General features: G+C 40.0%; 1 protein-coding gene across 3 annotated transcripts; it reads right to left on the bottom strand.

The window, feature by feature from the left end:
* Positions 1-939: 939 nt before the first annotated feature.
* Positions 940-17,578, bottom strand: NEK4 (NIMA related kinase 4). 3 transcript variants are annotated; one of them, XM_090147938.1, is made up of 15 exons: positions 17,416-17,578; positions 13,239-13,505; positions 12,015-12,212; positions 11,132-11,239; positions 10,363-10,517; positions 9,530-9,671; positions 8,162-8,584; positions 6,621-6,764; positions 6,118-6,258; positions 5,684-5,750; positions 5,231-5,337; positions 3,866-3,954; positions 3,034-3,239; positions 2,002-2,135; positions 940-1,323 (listed from the first exon to the last, which is right to left on the bottom strand). In XM_090147938.1, exons 1-15 carry the CDS (start codon positions 17,470-17,472, stop codon positions 1,231-1,233), a joined length of 2,331 nt encoding a protein of 776 aa, XP_090004064.1. In that variant the 5' UTR covers positions 17,473-17,578; the 3' UTR covers positions 940-1,230. The 3 variants fall into 3 exon arrangements, with proteins under 3 accessions (XP_090004064.1, XP_031465272.1, XP_031465273.1); XM_031609412.2 differs by having other exon boundaries at positions 941-1,323; positions 17,380-17,574; XM_031609413.2 differs by lacking the exon at positions 17,416-17,578 and adding an exon at positions 17,158-17,341 and having other exon boundaries at positions 941-1,323.
* Positions 17,579-17,631: the final 53 nt, after the last annotated feature.

Here is a 17,631-nt window from a genome sequence, read left to right as displayed (position 1 = left end):
GGAATACCCTGCTTGAGGACTACAGGCTTTTCAGAAGGGATAGACAGAGTAGGAGGGGTGGCAGAGTTGCCCTCTATGTTAGGAAGCGGACAGATTGCAAAGAGCTGTGTCTGAGGAACAGCCACGATCAGGTTGAGAGCTTATGAGTAAAAATCAAGGACCGGTCCAGCAAAGGGCACGTAGTGGTCATCAGATGGCCTTCCAGGTGTCTTCCAGGTCTAAGGATTCTATGATTGTATCATGTTGCTCACACTGATAGACTTTTCCTTTCCTTTCCACTTTATATAATAAAGTGGTTGGGCAAACATCTGACTCCATTCTGAGTCCTAATCTCATGAACCATCTTGTGTCTGATAATTCATAGAATCACAGAATCCTTAGCATTGGAAGGGACCTTTAAAGGCCATCTAGTCCAACTTCTCTGCAGTCAACAGGGACATCTATCAGGCACAGCCTGATGGAGCCTGGCCTTAAAAATCAGGGATAGAGCAACCACCACATCTCTGGGCAACCTGTTCCAGTGCCTCAACCCCTCCACTGTTCACAGCCCCACAAGATGGGCCTTCCCCATGTAGGCCTCAGACCTGTTGTACAGAGGCATCTGGAGGCTGGAGCAGGCAAGGAGGGTTTTCATTTGCAGCTTCAAGCAGACTTCTGTCCATCCACACCCTTCCTTTGTGTTCTTGCCTCCAGCCATTTTTTCCTCAACCTGATGTGATGCAGGCTGCCTTGGGTTTTGTGTTTTTTCCTTTGAAATAAGCTGTCTGTGCATGGGTGAACTGTGCTTTCCCTGCTCCTCCTGTCCCCCACAGCACAAGTAATAGCTGCTCCTCCCCAGTAACTCTATACAAATACTTGGTATAAGGGTTTAATCTATCACACCATGGCCTCAGCATGGATTCTGGTACCACAAATAGTATATACCTTTTGCTATGATAAATTCACACACTTTTTTTTTTTTTGGACACTCCTTTTATACAAAGCTTAGTATGCAGCCCTATAGAAAAAAATGAAATTTAATTAAGAGAATAAAAACTAAACAAAGTTTCTCTTCTGAGAAAGCAACAGACTGGTCTGCATTTTAACATGAAAAATATTACTACAAAATAGAATGTTTTTTGCAAGTTTATCCAGCAAAGGAGATCAGTGGAGAAACACACTCTTTCAGCTGATCCAATCCATCAGACAAGATAGAAAGCTTTGTCCTCTTTGCTCAGGAAAAGGTTCTGCTCAGAACTCCACATTTTCTTCAAGGAATTTCAGGTGGCGTGCCTTCACACTGTAACTCACATACTTGTCTCCCATGTGCTCCCGCAACTGCAGCTGTTTAGAGCACAAGGAAGAAAAAAATAACACCAAACTTACTGAAAAAAGCAACAGTGACTGAAATATCAGCAAAAATAATCAGGACATTAACCAAAGCACTCAGCTGAAAGCAGCAGGTGAAGTTTTATTACATAGATGGAAGGGGGGAAATGGGAAAAGTCCATTTTAGTGTGAAAGCAAGAGATGTTCCAAATCCCACCTGACAGTTTTAAACACAAATGAAATACTCACTGGCAGTACCTACTCATGTGGTATTTTCTTTGTAGTAAAGTTCTTAATCAGAGAAGTCAAACATTGCTCATTCATCTCTATTAGGAATAGGTATTAAACCATTTCTCACTTTGAAGTGAGAGGAACATGCAGACAAAAAGTTATAGTTTAAAAGGAAACCATTAATGGAGAAACACCACAGTCAATACTTACACCCCTTACATCTTCCTCAAACTCAGGGACCATGGACACTTTTAAAGCTCTCTGGATCCTGAAGAATGTGTAGCTGAATGCCATTTACATTCAGAACCAATTTTTTTAATGTGAACACACACTCAGGCCCTTGCCTGCCACTGACCACATCAACACTTTCTGGGACTCAGGTTTGCACTGTTACCTCAATATCTAAAAAGTGGTTTATAAGAAATCAAACAATTCTAAAAATCTGATTTGTAAAGCATTCACCTCTCTCTTCATTTCATCTTCTTCTTCCATAATGCTGTACACCCTCTCAAGAAGTTTCACTCCCAGTCCTCGCACCACATCAGATCTCAGGATTTCAACCATTCTCCTCATTTTTTCAGGACCTGATAACATGTCTATTAAAACAAAAGAAAACAAAACAAAAAAAAGATCACTGTAATTACTTTGTTTTCATATTACATACCTAGAAGAACATGGAACCACACATTACCACAGAATTCCAGTTGTCAGTTTGCATGAAATAGCATTTATCTGAAGGAGGTCATCAACAGTGATCTCCTATGAATGAAAGCAATTCCAATGCTAAATCTTAAGGCACTGTACAGTACAACATCACTGCAGGCAATTCACACAATTAGGCCTCTGTAACTTCATTTCAGGTAGTTCTTCTACAAAATACTACTTTTCATTCAAACAATTCTCTACAACAATGGAAAACCACTCAACTGTTTTAAGAATAATTCATTGCAAATGAGCTTCTATATGAGCCTGTGGATGCCCCATCCCTGGAGGCATTCAAGGCCAGGCTGGATGTGGCTCTGGGCAGCCTGGTCTGGTGGTTGGTGACCCTGCACAAAGCAGGAGGTTGGAATGAGATGATCATTGCGGTCCTTTTCAACCCAGGCCATTCTGTGATTCTATATTCATAAAAACCTCCACTGTGTTTAATGCTGAGTTGTGCTTCCTGTGCAATTTCAGCTTTTTCCACAGTTCACAACAAATCATTTCAAAATGCTCAACTCCAACTTTGAACTGTTCATTCTGGAAACTTCTAAATACAAGTCACAGCACAGATGAGATTTCTTCATTAATAATTGCACAGACTGACCCCCTTCCCTTCACTGCCATGTATATCACAGCTAAAACAGTTCTGTACCCAAAATTATTTGGAAAGCTGTTAATATCTGGAAAAAGCAAGAGTGGACTGATTACTTTCTGTTGCCCACTAGGAGGTTTTCTTCGGTAATTAGCAGCTGACAACCAATCATTTAAGATAGTAACAGAGCAACAGACCTAAAGGAATCTCTTCAAATTTGAAGTCCTCTGATTCCTCTGATGATTTTCCATGCAAAATCAAAGTATCTCGGTATTTCCTATGTAGTTTAAACTCCGGGGCTGGAGTTGAGGTTACAGAGCATTCAGAGTTCTCTTTAGGGTCCATTTTCAGTGTCCAGATCATTAGCTGCACCAGCTCATTCACTTCACTCATACTGCTTTTTCTAGGAGAGGAGAAACATGATGTAATTCAGTTACCATTCGTGATGCAATTTCCCCTTCAGACGACTTTCAATAGAGTGAGGTCCTGCTAAGCATCCCATGCTAAATTTACTTCTTGTGGTACAGTTTTATCAACAGCAGCATTAGTAGTATTTCATCTAATAATGGCACAAAATGCATCCACCTGGAAAAAATCTTCAGTCCCATCAGCTACTGCTACCTGTGCAGCTACACCTCTAGCTATGCAACAAATAGGGCTTATTGAAGAAGTTGCTAATGTTGACAAAATCTGAAATAAGTTATTTCAGCTCCCTTCAGGGTTGAAAGAAAACACATGGACACCTCTGCATTCATGCTTTTAAAGCATCCTGGGCAGTTTTTATCCTCTGATGCTGCAACACTGGTTTACTGGGGAGCTTCATTTGCAAAAATATAGCTATATATATATATCCTAAGAAGTACAGCACAAGAAGTGTACAGTCAGAGAGGGACAACAGTTAAATGTTCTCTGTGTATCACAAGATTTTTCACTATGTGAAGGGAACCTGGGAAAGCAATGCCTGCAATTTTTTCCCCCACTCCAAGTCAGGGTTTAATACTCTTACATATTATGACACAAAATACTTACTTCTCCTTGGAATCTCCATCAGACTTATCTGTAGAGCTTGTGGAAGAGCTTAGCTCATCATCAGACAGGCAGTGGGTTACTCTGCTTTTCTACATGAAGAGGAAGCAACAGAGGAAAATTCTGATTTTCAGAATTAATTTATCACTATGGCACTAACTACTTTTTCTACACAAAAAAGAGCCCCATTCAACTAGAATAGTTGTATACGTAATATATTCAAAAAGTTTAAACTTTGTTTTTAAACAAGCTAATACAGGACATCAGAACATGCTTAATGCTTTCTGACTAGCATGACATCATCACTCAGTTTGAACAGCTACAAATGCTTTACCAAGTGCCTCATTTAAGAACAATTACATCATGCATGATTTCCAGCTAGCTATACTACACATTATCATCCTTAGCTCATCTAAACTGGTTTTTAACACACACATCTTCAAATCATATTAATTTCCTCTATTAGTTGAGTTTCCAGCATCCCTTAAAATACATACAAAGAGACTGTGCCCACGTGTCTCTAGGATCTTGTGCTCAGTGCACAGCACAGCACACACCACCACCAGCAGCACACTCACACACAACTAGCATTACTAAATTCACATCGCCTCTGTTTGTGAATGCAAATTCAGTTTTTGTATACTTAAGTAACAGTTACAAGCATACACAAGCAGGCAAACCATGCAAAATACCTTCCTTGCAGGTGCAGGACTGAGGAAAACAAAGCCTATGGTTTGACTTCTCAAGTTTCCTCCTTTGCTTTCCTGATATTAACAATGTCCTGTGGTTTTGCAGAAGATTTTGCCCAATGTATGTTCATGACCTTATCCATTTTTTTTTTTAAATTAGGCAACTAAAAGAATATCACCAGAAACTATTTAATTTTCTTCTGGAAGCTATTTCTTATTGTGAGCACATAAACATACTAAAATACAGCATTCAAACACTACTACCAAAGCACAGTGAGATGTACAAGGCTAGAGCTAATGTGTTAAGACTGAACTCCAGCAGGCAATTCATCCATAACCAAAACATAGGTCATGATAAATACTGTCTTAACAACAAACCAAAAAATCAGCAATGAAAGCACACGTCAGTGCTGTCTGGGATACCTCTTAGTCTTTACCTCTGACAGGTGGTATGAAAATGTGTGAAAATTCTAAGCTGATCTAGCTGAACAAATAGGTAAATCACAGACCTGTATTTTCCCTCAGGACTTACAAAACAATATATGCAGATAACTGAGCATTCTCACTGAGTTTCTTCCACATACAGGTTTGTTGTTTTTTTTTTTTTTTTTAAATAACGCTATATTCCCAAATTGTGCCTCCACTGAAATATTTCAAAAGCATGATGACCTCAGTTTACCTGAGAAGTACTGGGATCTGATGAAGACTGAGCAACTTTAACTCGATTTTCCATATGTGATTTTCCTTCAACTACTGCACTATTTCCTGTTCGTCTTGCTGGAATCACTGGAAGGATGACATTTTGGCAATATTTATAACTCAGCTGCATGTATTTTGAATTAATTTCATGCTCATGCAAGAAAAGGTTTGGCAGAGGATAGGCAGGTAGACATTCTGCTAACAAAAACCACTGAAGCTTCTATCTGAAAAGTGTGTGAGGCTCAGAATTATACACATTTCAAATTCAAACTGTCACCCTTGAACGCAACCAAACACAATTAAGAATTAGAAGAATACAGAAATGCTTGTCAGAACTACAGCTTAGTGCATCTTTCTCAAGATGTTAGTGAAGAACAGACAGCAAGTTCGAATTTATTCTAGAAGTCCATTTATAGAATGCAAACATAATTACCAGAGGGAAACATCTCTTCCCGAGACTGCTTCAGCCGTCTTCGCTCTCTCGCTGACAAAGGCCGCTCCTTTAAGATAAATTAGTATGATATTAATTAGCAATTGTCACAATCACCTTCACTATCTATTACCTACAAAACAAAGAACGTTCCTTCATATGACACAGAAGAGAAAGCTGCTTTCTAATGACCTAACAAACGCTGTATTATTTATTACAGTTTTGGTAACCCAGACTAACACACACTTTAAAAAAGAAGCCTGTGAGTTCAGTGGCTCAGCACGGAAGCATCTCTTCCAACATCAGCCAGATGGCTGGCTGAACTTCCACGTAGGAAGCTATATACATTTCTTTACTCTCTGTATATGTGCACCAGGAACAGCCTGCTCAGAAGCAACGAGAGACAAAAATAGAGTGACGCCGAGTTTGGCACTAACCTTTGCAATGGCATGTTGACTGGTTTTGGTGCTATTGGCAGGTGCAGAGATTTTGGCAATATGCTCCTCTGCACAGCTTTGTGCTGTCTTTACACTCACATCAGTAGGAATAGGTAACGGCCGAGGAGAAACTGCTCTGAACTTGAAAGAGAAATGAGTAAGAAACTGTGTGTTTATATAAGTTCTCTGCAATCTAGAAGACACTCTTGCACGGTAAAGCTGGATAAGAGAGGTTTTGTATTCTATGTAATATCTCCCACTCTGCACTCCTGCTTGCATCCACTTCCTCTCTCCCCATCCCTAAACCTCATCCCCCTCCTTCCAAACTACTTTTCACCCAATGATTTTGCTGATCCCAGCCTCAAATACCAAAACTGAAGAGAACAGCAACAAGGTATGATTCCGAAAACCAATCATCCTGTATCTCTTTCCTTACACAGGTGGTGTCCTTCCCCCAAGAAGCCACTCAGCTCATTGTGGAAGCAGTAAAAGGATCCCTGTACCTTCTCTGAACAGACTTCAGCCAGCTCTCTTTTCTTCTGCCATTGCTGCTGTGAAAGAGAGGGCTCATGAGTAGAACCATGAGGCTGTAATTGAGAGGTAATTTTTTCCTGAGCATCTCCTGAAGCTCCATGATAGACAACATCCTAATAAAGAAAAGTACTTTTTCAGTCTGTAGGCACTTAAAAAAAAAAAAATCAGCACAGGCTACTTGACTGTTTGGCCTACATTCAGCTTAACATATGACAGCTGCAAACACAATAAGTGGTGACAGTCAGAAAACAGTATCTGCTGCACCACCATATCTAAAGAATGAAGCATTCAAAAGACACTTGAATTACAACAGGAACAAATGGTCCCAGCAGTTTTTCAGTAGAATCTAAACTCTGCAATAGATGACTTCTCATTAAAAAAGTGCATGAAAATCTTCTTGTAGAAAAATTAATTAAAAGGCAATCAGCACCTAAAAATAGCTTCAAGTGACTGTGCAGAAGTGACAGCTGTACAGCCAGAGGAACAGACATAAGACTGTTAAATCCAAAGCACCAATGTGAGAGGAAGAGCCATGTTTATATTTGACATTTAGAGATTCGATAGGATGAAATAAGAACAGTATTTTTGCAGTTGTCATAGCAAGCCTGTTTAGCACTGGAAATGCACACGGGGAAAAGGAATTAGGCAGTATTTGTGTCAATTACTATCTGAATGACAGCACTACAGAAGCCTAGAGAGAAGCTGACATTTCGTTAGCCATACTGATTTTCCAGATCACCAACACGAGCAGGGAAAGAATAAATGAAATTAAGGACAGCAAAAAACAATCTGCCCTCAAAAGAAAGGAAAGCAAGAAAGCTAAATGCTTCAGACTTCCACATCACTATTCAATTCTCCCTTCTTTTATGCCTCTTTTCACCACTTCATCACCTCTCTGCCTTAAATCACTCCTAATCCTCATCCTCACTTTTTTGTTTTGAAACTTCAACATTCCATTAGGTGTCTGACTACAAAGAAGCAAAAAGGAGACAGGGAGACTGCATGTGGTATATAAATCAGGAATCAATCCCAAGCTCTGTTTAATCTATTCTCTATTCTCTGACAAATTTAGTACCCTAGCCCCAAGTCTACCATTTATCTATTCAGATCAATTAGTTGAGTGTCCTAAGTAGTCAAGAATGGAAGAAAAAAGCCTCTCTGAGCCCATTTGATTGGCTGTTTACTCCATTTGCTATTAGTCACCTACTCAAATCAGGACCAACCCAAGAAATTAGCCAGGCCTATTCAGAACAAAGAACAAAGATCTCTCTTCTTGGCTCAAAGATTCTAGTTCCCTTCAGAAGCAGTATTACCATCATCTGAAACTCCCCCACCACACAGTATTTGCAAATCTGAAGCCAAGGTTCCCAGCTATTTAGAATGTACCAATAACACCATCATCAGAATCCTGCTTGGATAGCAAACCCAATATGAGCAGAAGCTCTCTGAGTTTTAAGAGGTGTCTATTAGTTACGTCTATTTCAAAGTCTATGTAAGCATAAATGCATACCACGTCAGTTTGCTTTTGGTCTTTCAATGCAGGCTGCAGGAGTTTCAAAGTGTCATCAGCATCTTCCACAGCATCAACAGATGAGTGCTTAGAGTCAACACTCCCCCCTTTAGAAGCTTGCTTTGTCTTTTTCTGTAGTCCATCAGTTTTCATTGGAGGATTACTGGATATTATTTCAGAATTCCCTGTAGCATTCACATACTTTGCTTTATTACTCTCTGGAATATGCTCACTGCTACTCTTCTCACTTCCAAAACTTCTCTTTTCATATGGTAAGATATCAATATTCACTCCACTAATCGTAGCTAAGGAGCCTCCCAGGTTGTCCAAATCATTACTGCATGGTTTTGCACTCAGCTCAACAGCTGGTTTCTCTGATGGACAAAACCTCTTGGCTTTATATTTGGCGCTGTCTTCCTCATTCTAGAATAAAAACAAAACAAGAGAGTTGCTTCTTGGTATTACGCACTTACAAAAGAATATTCCAAGCACCTGAGGAACACTGTTAACATACCAGAGTTCATAAAGTGTAATGAAATTATGACAGCAGATTAAGAGCTTCAAAAATGCAACAGCCCACGTTTTAAAAGAGATGCAGACTGTATGTGCAGATGATTTCAGGCAGGGATGTGTACGTATATTGCTCACCCACTTTCACTGGTACCATGAAAGAAAAGTTGTAAACCCTTGGCTCTTTCTTGAGGGAGAAGCCAATGAGTGCCAGCAATTCTCCAAGAGCTACTCCACCACATACATTTAGCATTTCAGCTCTGAAAGCTTAAACCCATGATAGCAGGCTAATTTCAGAATACAAACAAAAAAACCAACCACATAACCACAAAGTAGATTAATCACTTTATATGACTCACTTTAACCACCAGAAACAGCTAGAACAATAAACAGTTCTGTGGTATAACAGTAATTAATTTTGCCAATCAGAATCATATCACTGAAAATGATTACCACTTGTCATCAAATATTTGAAAAACATTTTACCTCCAATACTCCATGAGAAGTGTAGAAATTATATATAACCATGCTTCACACAAAAGATAGGTTTGCAAATTCAACTGCACGTTTAGAAGTTACATAGAAGTAATTCATCTAGTGGCCCACAAGTAGAAAATCAGATGTTATTTAGTTAACATCTTATAGTTAAGGCACTACAATTAGTTTTCCTGACCCACAGCTTTTTGATTACTTCCATTATTAACCTAAACACCATTCCTTCATTAAACACAAGTTTTACACACCACCAGGAATCTTTGTTCTCACCAATGCTCAAGGCATTTCATGTAAAATATAGTATTTTTCCTAGGAAAAAAGTTGATTTTTAGCACGCAGGAGAGGAAGAAGGATGTATCTTACAACTCTGCATTTCCTCCCTCGCTCAGAGGAACTGTTTGGGGGAATAATGTTCTTGTTATGAGATTCATTCTTCACTGGGACCACAGAAGAAGCATCTTTAAGTTTAGAATCTGCCATTTTCTTATGACTTTTGGCTGCTTTCCTGTTTAAAAAAAAAACAAAGAAAGAAAGTTGCTCACTCATTGGCTACAAGACCTTACAATATTTCTTTAGATTCTATGAATTTAAAAAAAAACAATCCAGTACACAGATAACAGAGAATACACAATAGTGGGCTTTTTCAACAGTCTGTACATAACATTCTCATTTTCTCTTTACAAAAGGAGCTTAAAAACACTATTTAGACTCTGGCAGCAAAGTACATTTGTTCTGCACAGCAACAAAACCACTCTTATCTGGGAGCAGTAAAGTAACTGACCAAATTTAACAAAGAAAAACAATGGTATCAATGAATATCAAAAGGAACTTGCAAATACACTTCCCAGCTGGTAAATGGCCTCAAAGAACCATATAGCATAATGTGCATCACCCAGTGTTTCCTGAAAATATTGGAGTGTCTCATTTCTTTACTCTGAATAAGCTGATCAGTTCTAACTGCTGCATAATTTAATTTGCCTTTGCAAAAAACAAACCAACCAACCCAACTGGTTTGCATTCTAGCTCTCGTATTTCTCAAAGACTCTAAGGCAACTAATATGTCTGCAGGTTTTACAACTGCACAAAGCAGAACTAATGTTATCCTGCTATAAAAACAAAATAACAAAAGCTGTAAAGCAAAGATGAAGGTAACATGAAAGTTTTGCATGCAATCAACTCAAGTGAAAATATCTTACATCTTTGTGGCTTCCAAAAACAACGAAATTTGGTGCTTGATATATGGCTGTCTCAGTATGCTTTTCACACTAGGCCTTTGCTCAGGTTTTTTACTGAGCATAGTTTGTATTATTTCTACCAGCTGTGGGCTGTAATCCTTTGGCATGGGTGGCAGCTGTAACAGAAGTGGAAGTCTGATATTATTTAACATTGTCAACAAAGCGTACTGCAAAATCATTCACACTTAACAGCCAAATTCAAGCTAAGTACTCTGTATAAAAAACACTCCAACTATTCACACGATGCATTTCCCCAGTGCTTAACTGTGTTTTGCCTGTCAATTTTTGTTATTGTTTTTAATTAATACTGAAATCGAAATTCTGTGAATAGGTGTAAGAGATTTATATATAATTAATCTGTTTTAATTTGCATTGCTGTATGATGAAGTAAGACACTTAAGTTAGACAGAACAGGAAAAAGAGTAATAGTGATGGAATGCTTTGCACAATGTATAAGTCAGAAGCAAATGACTTATCTTGAAACCTTGAAAATTAATCAATACAGCAACGTACAAAAAGGTAATAAGAAATCCCAAGCAATATCTAAAAACAAACTTCCTGGGTGTGCTGTTCTATCATAGATTACCAGGAAATACCAACCTTATGAACAGACATGACATGCATGTAACATGCCAAATACCTATAAATCCCTGCATAGCTTCTGATTGAAAATGGTTACCTCAAGTTATCAAAAAAACCCAAGAACTGATAAAAATATAACTGTTTTTACCTTTCCTTCAATAATTCGATAAACCAAAGAGTTCATGTCTTTAGCATTAAATGCATGTTTCAGTGTGGCCATTTCATAAACGCAGCAGCCTAAAGCCCAAACATCAGACTGAAAAAAGGGGAAGAAAAAGTTTGAAGAGCTTTGCATTAAAGGCAGAAATTTTATCTCCAGGCTTAGTCATATGCTTTCCAAGAGGCTTTTAATCACAATAAATGATTTAAATGCACTGCAAACTTTCAGCCTCCGTCTCACCCTTATTGTTGATTGACTGTTTTCTTCCAACTTTAACCAGGTGGATTCTGAAAATAACTGTAAAAGTTTCAGTTTATAGGGTGTTTTTTTCTTAATTAATTAATTACAATGTTGGTTCTAACCAGAGAAAGAAAATCTTTTTATTTTTCATAAGAACAGTTTCTCTTAGTTGTTGCTCACAGACACCCAAACTGATGCTCCCCATGGTTTTCAACATGTGGAACATAAGAGCACAGTCATCTTACTTTAATTTAAATTCAGAGATGCTGCACATTTTTTTTTTTTTTTAATGTTACAGTTTAGTATAAAGCATCCTGTCTCATACATAGTACTTTTAGAAAACACAACTACATAACACAGATTAAAATCTTTGTTTATTTTGGCATGCTACAATAGGTACAGGTAGCCTGATGAACACCTGATTTGTGATAACTTATCACATGCTGTTAATTCTCATCCACTGCAGCAAACAGTTCCATAAAGGTGCTGGCCAGTACCTCATTTTTCCTTTTATTTTTGTGACATTAAAAAGTAATTAATTAAAAATAATGCATAAGATTGTAACGTTCTCAGGCAAACAAAACAAGTTGCTTAGCAAAGCAGAAACGACATTTGCATCAACTTACTGTACCTTGTAGTTGTAGGGTTTGTTAGAAAAAAGCTCAGGGCTCATGTAGTACGGTGTGCCTATGAGAGTGCTGGCCATGTCACACTGGTTTTCCAACACCCTGGCTATTCCCAGGTCACCTACTTTGATTATATTTGTTCTTGTCAGAAAAACATTTTGAGTTTTAAGATCTCTGTGAAGAATGTGTTTTTCGTGTAAATACTGTGAGGGGAAGAAAAAAAAACAATATATAGACTGAGTTAAGTAACACAATTGGTTCTCCAAGAGAAGCAAAATCATGCAACACAGGTCAAAGGAGGGAAATGCAAACACAGCAAAGACACAGATATCATTATAAAATAAAAATGATTTATCACTGCTGAAGACAGCATTAGTACATTAACATAATAATACAGGTACAGACCCAAAACTTGGTATTGCTTTATTGAAATCTCCCATGTGGCTTTAACAAGCCAGCAGAAAAGAAGAAATAAAAATGTAGGACTGTGCTCAGACTAACTCACTTCTGATGGCTCCATTTCCTGGCAGCCAGATCTTAGTTTTTAGTTAAAAGTTTTGGTGGAAAATGCAATATGAGCTTTGTCTATATAATGGGAAAAAGAGGAGGCTTCCAATTAGCAAGAACAGATATGGCTGTGCATACACATATACTTGTGTATATCTGGCCATAAGAGCCAACTTTTAAGGAGCAGGAGAGCAAATTCTTATTTCTCAGTGTAAATATTTCTACCTTGTCTTTATTACCTCAGTAATAATTTTCAAAGTTTGATAATCTCCGATGCCAACGGAGTCAGATTATATTTAAGAAAATGATGAATTATCAGTTTAAACTTATTTAAAAAACAGCAATCCACAGAAAACAAAATGCTTCTGAAAGAAGCCTTTTCTTTTAAAGAAAACAGAACTACAGCTACACTTTTTTGATTCAAAAAGTCAAACTACAGAAGCATTTCAGACTACAAACACCTTGGAAGTTACCACTGTCTACTGTGACAGTGATGTAGATATATACCAAGTGATAGCAAAAAAAAACTATCTAAAATAGTAACTTAATTAGACTGCAGTGACCTGCAAACAGGTCATTAATGGAACTGATAACCATTGTACTCAGATGTCAACCCAGCCAAACTGGATTTTAAAATCTGTAGCCTAACTATGGAATTCTAAAGGCAAAAAGAAACAAATTAAATTTCTATTTCAAAATGACAAAGTTACATTTTATTTTACCTGCAATGCCATGGCAATCTGGACAAACCATTCTACCACCTGATTTTCTGGCAGAAGTTTGCCCTTCTGCTCTTTGAGTCTGTGATACAGGTCTCCTCCTTCGCAGAAGCCCATAACGATATACAGCAGCCCATCTTCCCCCTGCCAGGATTCTCTGTAGGCGACTATGTTGGGGTGTTTCAGCTGGGACAGCAGCTGTGCCTCTTGCTCTGCTGCCTTCCTCTCTCGGCTGGAAGCATGCTTAAGGTTTAACTTTTTGATGACATACTGTAAAAGAAATTCTAAGGTATATCATCAGAGAAGAAAGTTACTACATAGAAGCTCTAGGAAATGACTCAAATCTAAAGGAAACAGTAATGGAAATCTCCATACATTATTCTGTATGGAAATGGCAATTTCTTAGCAGTTATACAGGGGAAGGGAAGGGAAGGGAAACAGGTGTAGCTGTTATTAGTCTACCTGAATGACACTGCACAGGAATTCTGGGGCACTTTGCTTTGTTTTGACTATGTTCATATTTATTATCTTTTTCTTTTCATTTAGAAACGTGTGTATCATTAATCTCTTAAACCAGAAATGTCTTCCAGTGCATCACAGTTACTTCTAAAGGGGTCATTTTGATAGTAATATTTCTACAATAAATAAATAATATAACACTAAGGAAAGCATTCAGTTGTATCAGAAAAACAACAATGAATGTTTAGAATAAAATTCACCTGAATACAGATCACGGTTTCAAAATAAAATTTAAAAGAAGTTGATAAAAATCTCTATTTCAAAGCTTGGATTCCACATTTTCATATCCACAGGAAGTATCTAAAAGAGCTGAACTTCTGAATGCACAAAATAACACAGCTAAGCTTTTTGGATCTGTTTAGCCTTTCCTTCAAAGCAAAACAAACAGCCCTAACAAGAAAGCACCAAACAAAAAACCAGCACCTGGCAGCATAGCCATCAAACAGAACTGATTTAGGACTGTTCTGTACAAAAAGCCTCCAAAGTAGTTAATCATGGAAGAAAACAGGCTTCCATTGGGAAAGAAATGGTGCAAGCAGAGAAGCAGTTGGAGGGCTGCCAAAAGTATTTTCCCCAAAAGCTGAAAGCAGATGTCATTTACACTCCTTCAAAAACATCTTCAACTTCACCCTAAAATGTATCTGCTGCAGTTAAGAGGTTCTATACATGCAGGTTTAAGGCTATGCAAGAAGAAATGAATCAGAGTGAAGCAGAGCCTCTTGGTCACACTGAAAGCCAAAAGGTCTCCACCCCATACTCTAAATATGTTTTACTGTTAGTATAAATTTATTTTTTTTAAAGTTACACTTGAAAGCTGTTATTCTCCCTCATATATACCACAACAAACATACTTCCTAAAGAATTTCAGATTTTAGGAAAAACATCACTGAAGCCAAACGAGACAAGAAAACATGGAGCACATATGGAGCCTGTGCTCAACATACAGAGCAGCAATATTTAGGGTCAGTCCTTCATGGATGTAAATTTTGAGGCAATCACTTCTAAGGGAGCAGCTTTCCATGGAAGAGCCATGTCATGGTACACATCTGACTCCACTCTTATCTGAGAGTTTTTCATTCAAAACCATTAAAACAATCCTTACTCAATTTCACTGTCCTTGGCAATTGTATGGTTATCTAATTCCCAGGCTGGCCCTATTAATTTAATTCAGCACATTTAATTAGTGTTGAGGAAAACTGCCCCTAATATACCATGGGAATCAATGATGCAGAAAGCAAATGTACCTCACGACTCTGAGCATGGTTTTGTTTCAAAAGTCTGCTGCATATTAGAAAAGCTCTTCAGTTTTAATAACCAGTGTCACAGAGCTCCCATGGGAAACACAACAAAACTGTGTGCAGCATCATCTGCATTTGAAATAAAATAGAAATACTGTAGCTACTGTGTTCTATATGCCTAATCAACTACAATCACAGAATTCTTTTAGTTGGAAGGGATCATTACAGGCCATCTGATCCAACTGCCCTGCAATCAGGCACATCTATAGCTTGACCTGTCCAGCCTGGCCTTGACTGTCTCCAGGGATGGGGCACCACCACCTCTATGGGCAACCTGCTGCAAAAAGGTTTTCCTTATACTCAATCTAAATCTCTCCTCTTTCAGTTTGAAACCATTTCTCCCCGTTCTGTCAAATGGACTCTGCTAAAGAGTCTGTCCTTTCTTAGAGCCCTTTCAGATGCTGACAGGCCGCTCTCAGCTCTCCCTGCAGCCTTCTCTTCCCCATGCTGCACAGCCCCAGCTCTCAGCCTGTCCTTGAAGGGAGGTGTTCCATCCCTTGGATCATTTTTGTGGCCCTCTGGCCCTCCTCTGGACATGCCACAGCAGATCCATGACTTCTCCCGTGCTGAGGACTCCCCACATCCCCACCTTCCAACCCATTCCCCCTCAAGGGCTCTGTGAAGTTGCCAGTGACTGATGCAAAAAAGCTGTTGAATACCTCACCTTTCCCCTCGCCTGCCTGTATTACTCACTAGTGGAGGTATGCCTTCTTGGACCAACTTTTCTAGTTGAGATACAAGCCTTTCTTGCTCTCCTTGGCACTCCTTACTACAACCAGTTCCAGTTGAACCTTGTCTTCTTCTCTACATCCCTGCACAGCCTAGCAGCATCCCTATACTCCCATAGTACCAGTCCCTGTTTCTACTGCCTGTGCATTTTCTTCTTGCTCTCTGGTTTGCCCAGCAGACCCTGGTTCTGCTTTGCCAGTCTCTTGCCTTTTCTTTCCTGATGGTCTACACCTGGGGATGGAGAGCTTGTGTCACTACAGCTTGTGTCCAATCCTGACGCCTCCAATCAATTCACTCACACTGGTGAGCAACAGATTCTGTATTGCATCCTCCATGGTGGGGCCATCTATTATTTGACTCAGGAAGTTGTCTCAGTGCATTCCAGAAGCCTCCTGGATTGCCTACAGCTCGCCATGCTACTTTTCCAGCAGATATCATGGCTTAAGTCTTCCAGCAGGATGAGAGCCTGTGAACACAATGTCTCTTGTAGCTGGAGGAAGAAGGCTTCATCAATAAGCTCTGTTCCATCAGGCCCCACCCACAAGGCTCCCTTTTCTGTCTCAGTCTCTAACTCACCCATAGGCTTTCAGCTTGCTCATGGCCGTTCTTCACGGACAGCTCTTCACACTGTTCTTTTATCGATGCACAGGGCAATGCCTGCACCCCACCTTCCTCACCTGTAGCTTCTAAACAGCTTGTAGCTGTCAACAGCCACACTCCAGTCGTGGGAATCATGCCACCAGGTTTCAGTGACTACATCGTGGCTTTCTAGTAGCACAGTGGCTTCCAGCTCCTCCAGTTTGTTTCCCAAGCTGGCTGTATTGGCATAGAGGCACTTCAGCTGGGCAGCTGGCCTTGTTGTCTTCTTTGAGGATAATTCATATTTCCTTTGAAGTATTTCCTGACTTGCCCTCTTCTATTGCCTCAGTGGTATTTGGGCATGGAAACCAACAGCTTATAGTTTTATTTCAGTATTAGTCAGTACAACCAGAATGCAAAATAGAGGCACATAGAGCCTAATTTGAACCCCAACACTGCTTACACTTGGTTTAGTGAACACGCTACTGTGGCAAGATTCCCATGAAGTAATGCTCTTCTGCTCTCTGTTGTGCAAATTTTTTTCATTTTAAACACTTAAGCCACATGACCCCCATAAAACAAAACAAAACAAAACATTACTCTGGCAGCAAATATCCTTAAAATACAGTTTCTTTTGCAGAACACACAGCAATCTCCAAAAGCCACAACCAAAAATCCTGCTCATCCCACTCAAGCGCTCATAAAAGTTGGCAAGAGATAAGACGCAGGCCAATACATCAAATATTTAAGTTAAAACAGAAACGATAAGGATCGAGATCCTCGCCAGCGCTAACGACCTGCACAGAAAGCGGTGACATCCAGGGAGCTGCGTAGGGCAGAAAGTCCCCCCATCCCGGAGCTGTTTACTTTTAGGACAGCACAACACCGGACTGCGCACCGCGGTTAAGCGGCCTGCAGGCGCTCGTGCTGCCATCGCAGCCACGCACGGCTTTACCTCCGGGCCCCCGCAGCCAGGCCCCGGCCGACCCGCTCCCCTCCCCACCTCAGCCCCTCGCTACCTGCTTGCCGTCCTGCCGATGCCGCACCAGGCTCACCTCCCCGTAGCTGCCCTTGCCCACGGCCCGCAGGAAGCAGTAGGCGGCTAGGGGCATCCTCTCGCCGCCGGCCCCGCGGCGGGCTCCCTCAACGCCCGGCGGCGGCTGCCGCCACCCTGGGCCGCCCGCCCGGCAGCGCGGCGGCCGCTGCCATAGAGATGCCGTCGGCTCTCCGCCGCCACAGAGAGCGCGGCGCGCAGAGCGGCCCGCCGTGCG

The sequence above is a fragment of the Phasianus colchicus genome, chromosome 11 (genome assembly GCF_987193195.1).
Source record: "Phasianus colchicus chromosome 11, bPhaCol1.hap1.1, whole genome shotgun sequence".
In the NCBI taxonomy this organism is placed as follows: Eukaryota; Metazoa; Chordata; class Aves; order Galliformes; family Phasianidae; genus Phasianus; species Phasianus colchicus.
This window is presented reverse-complemented; position numbering and strand designations above follow the sequence as displayed.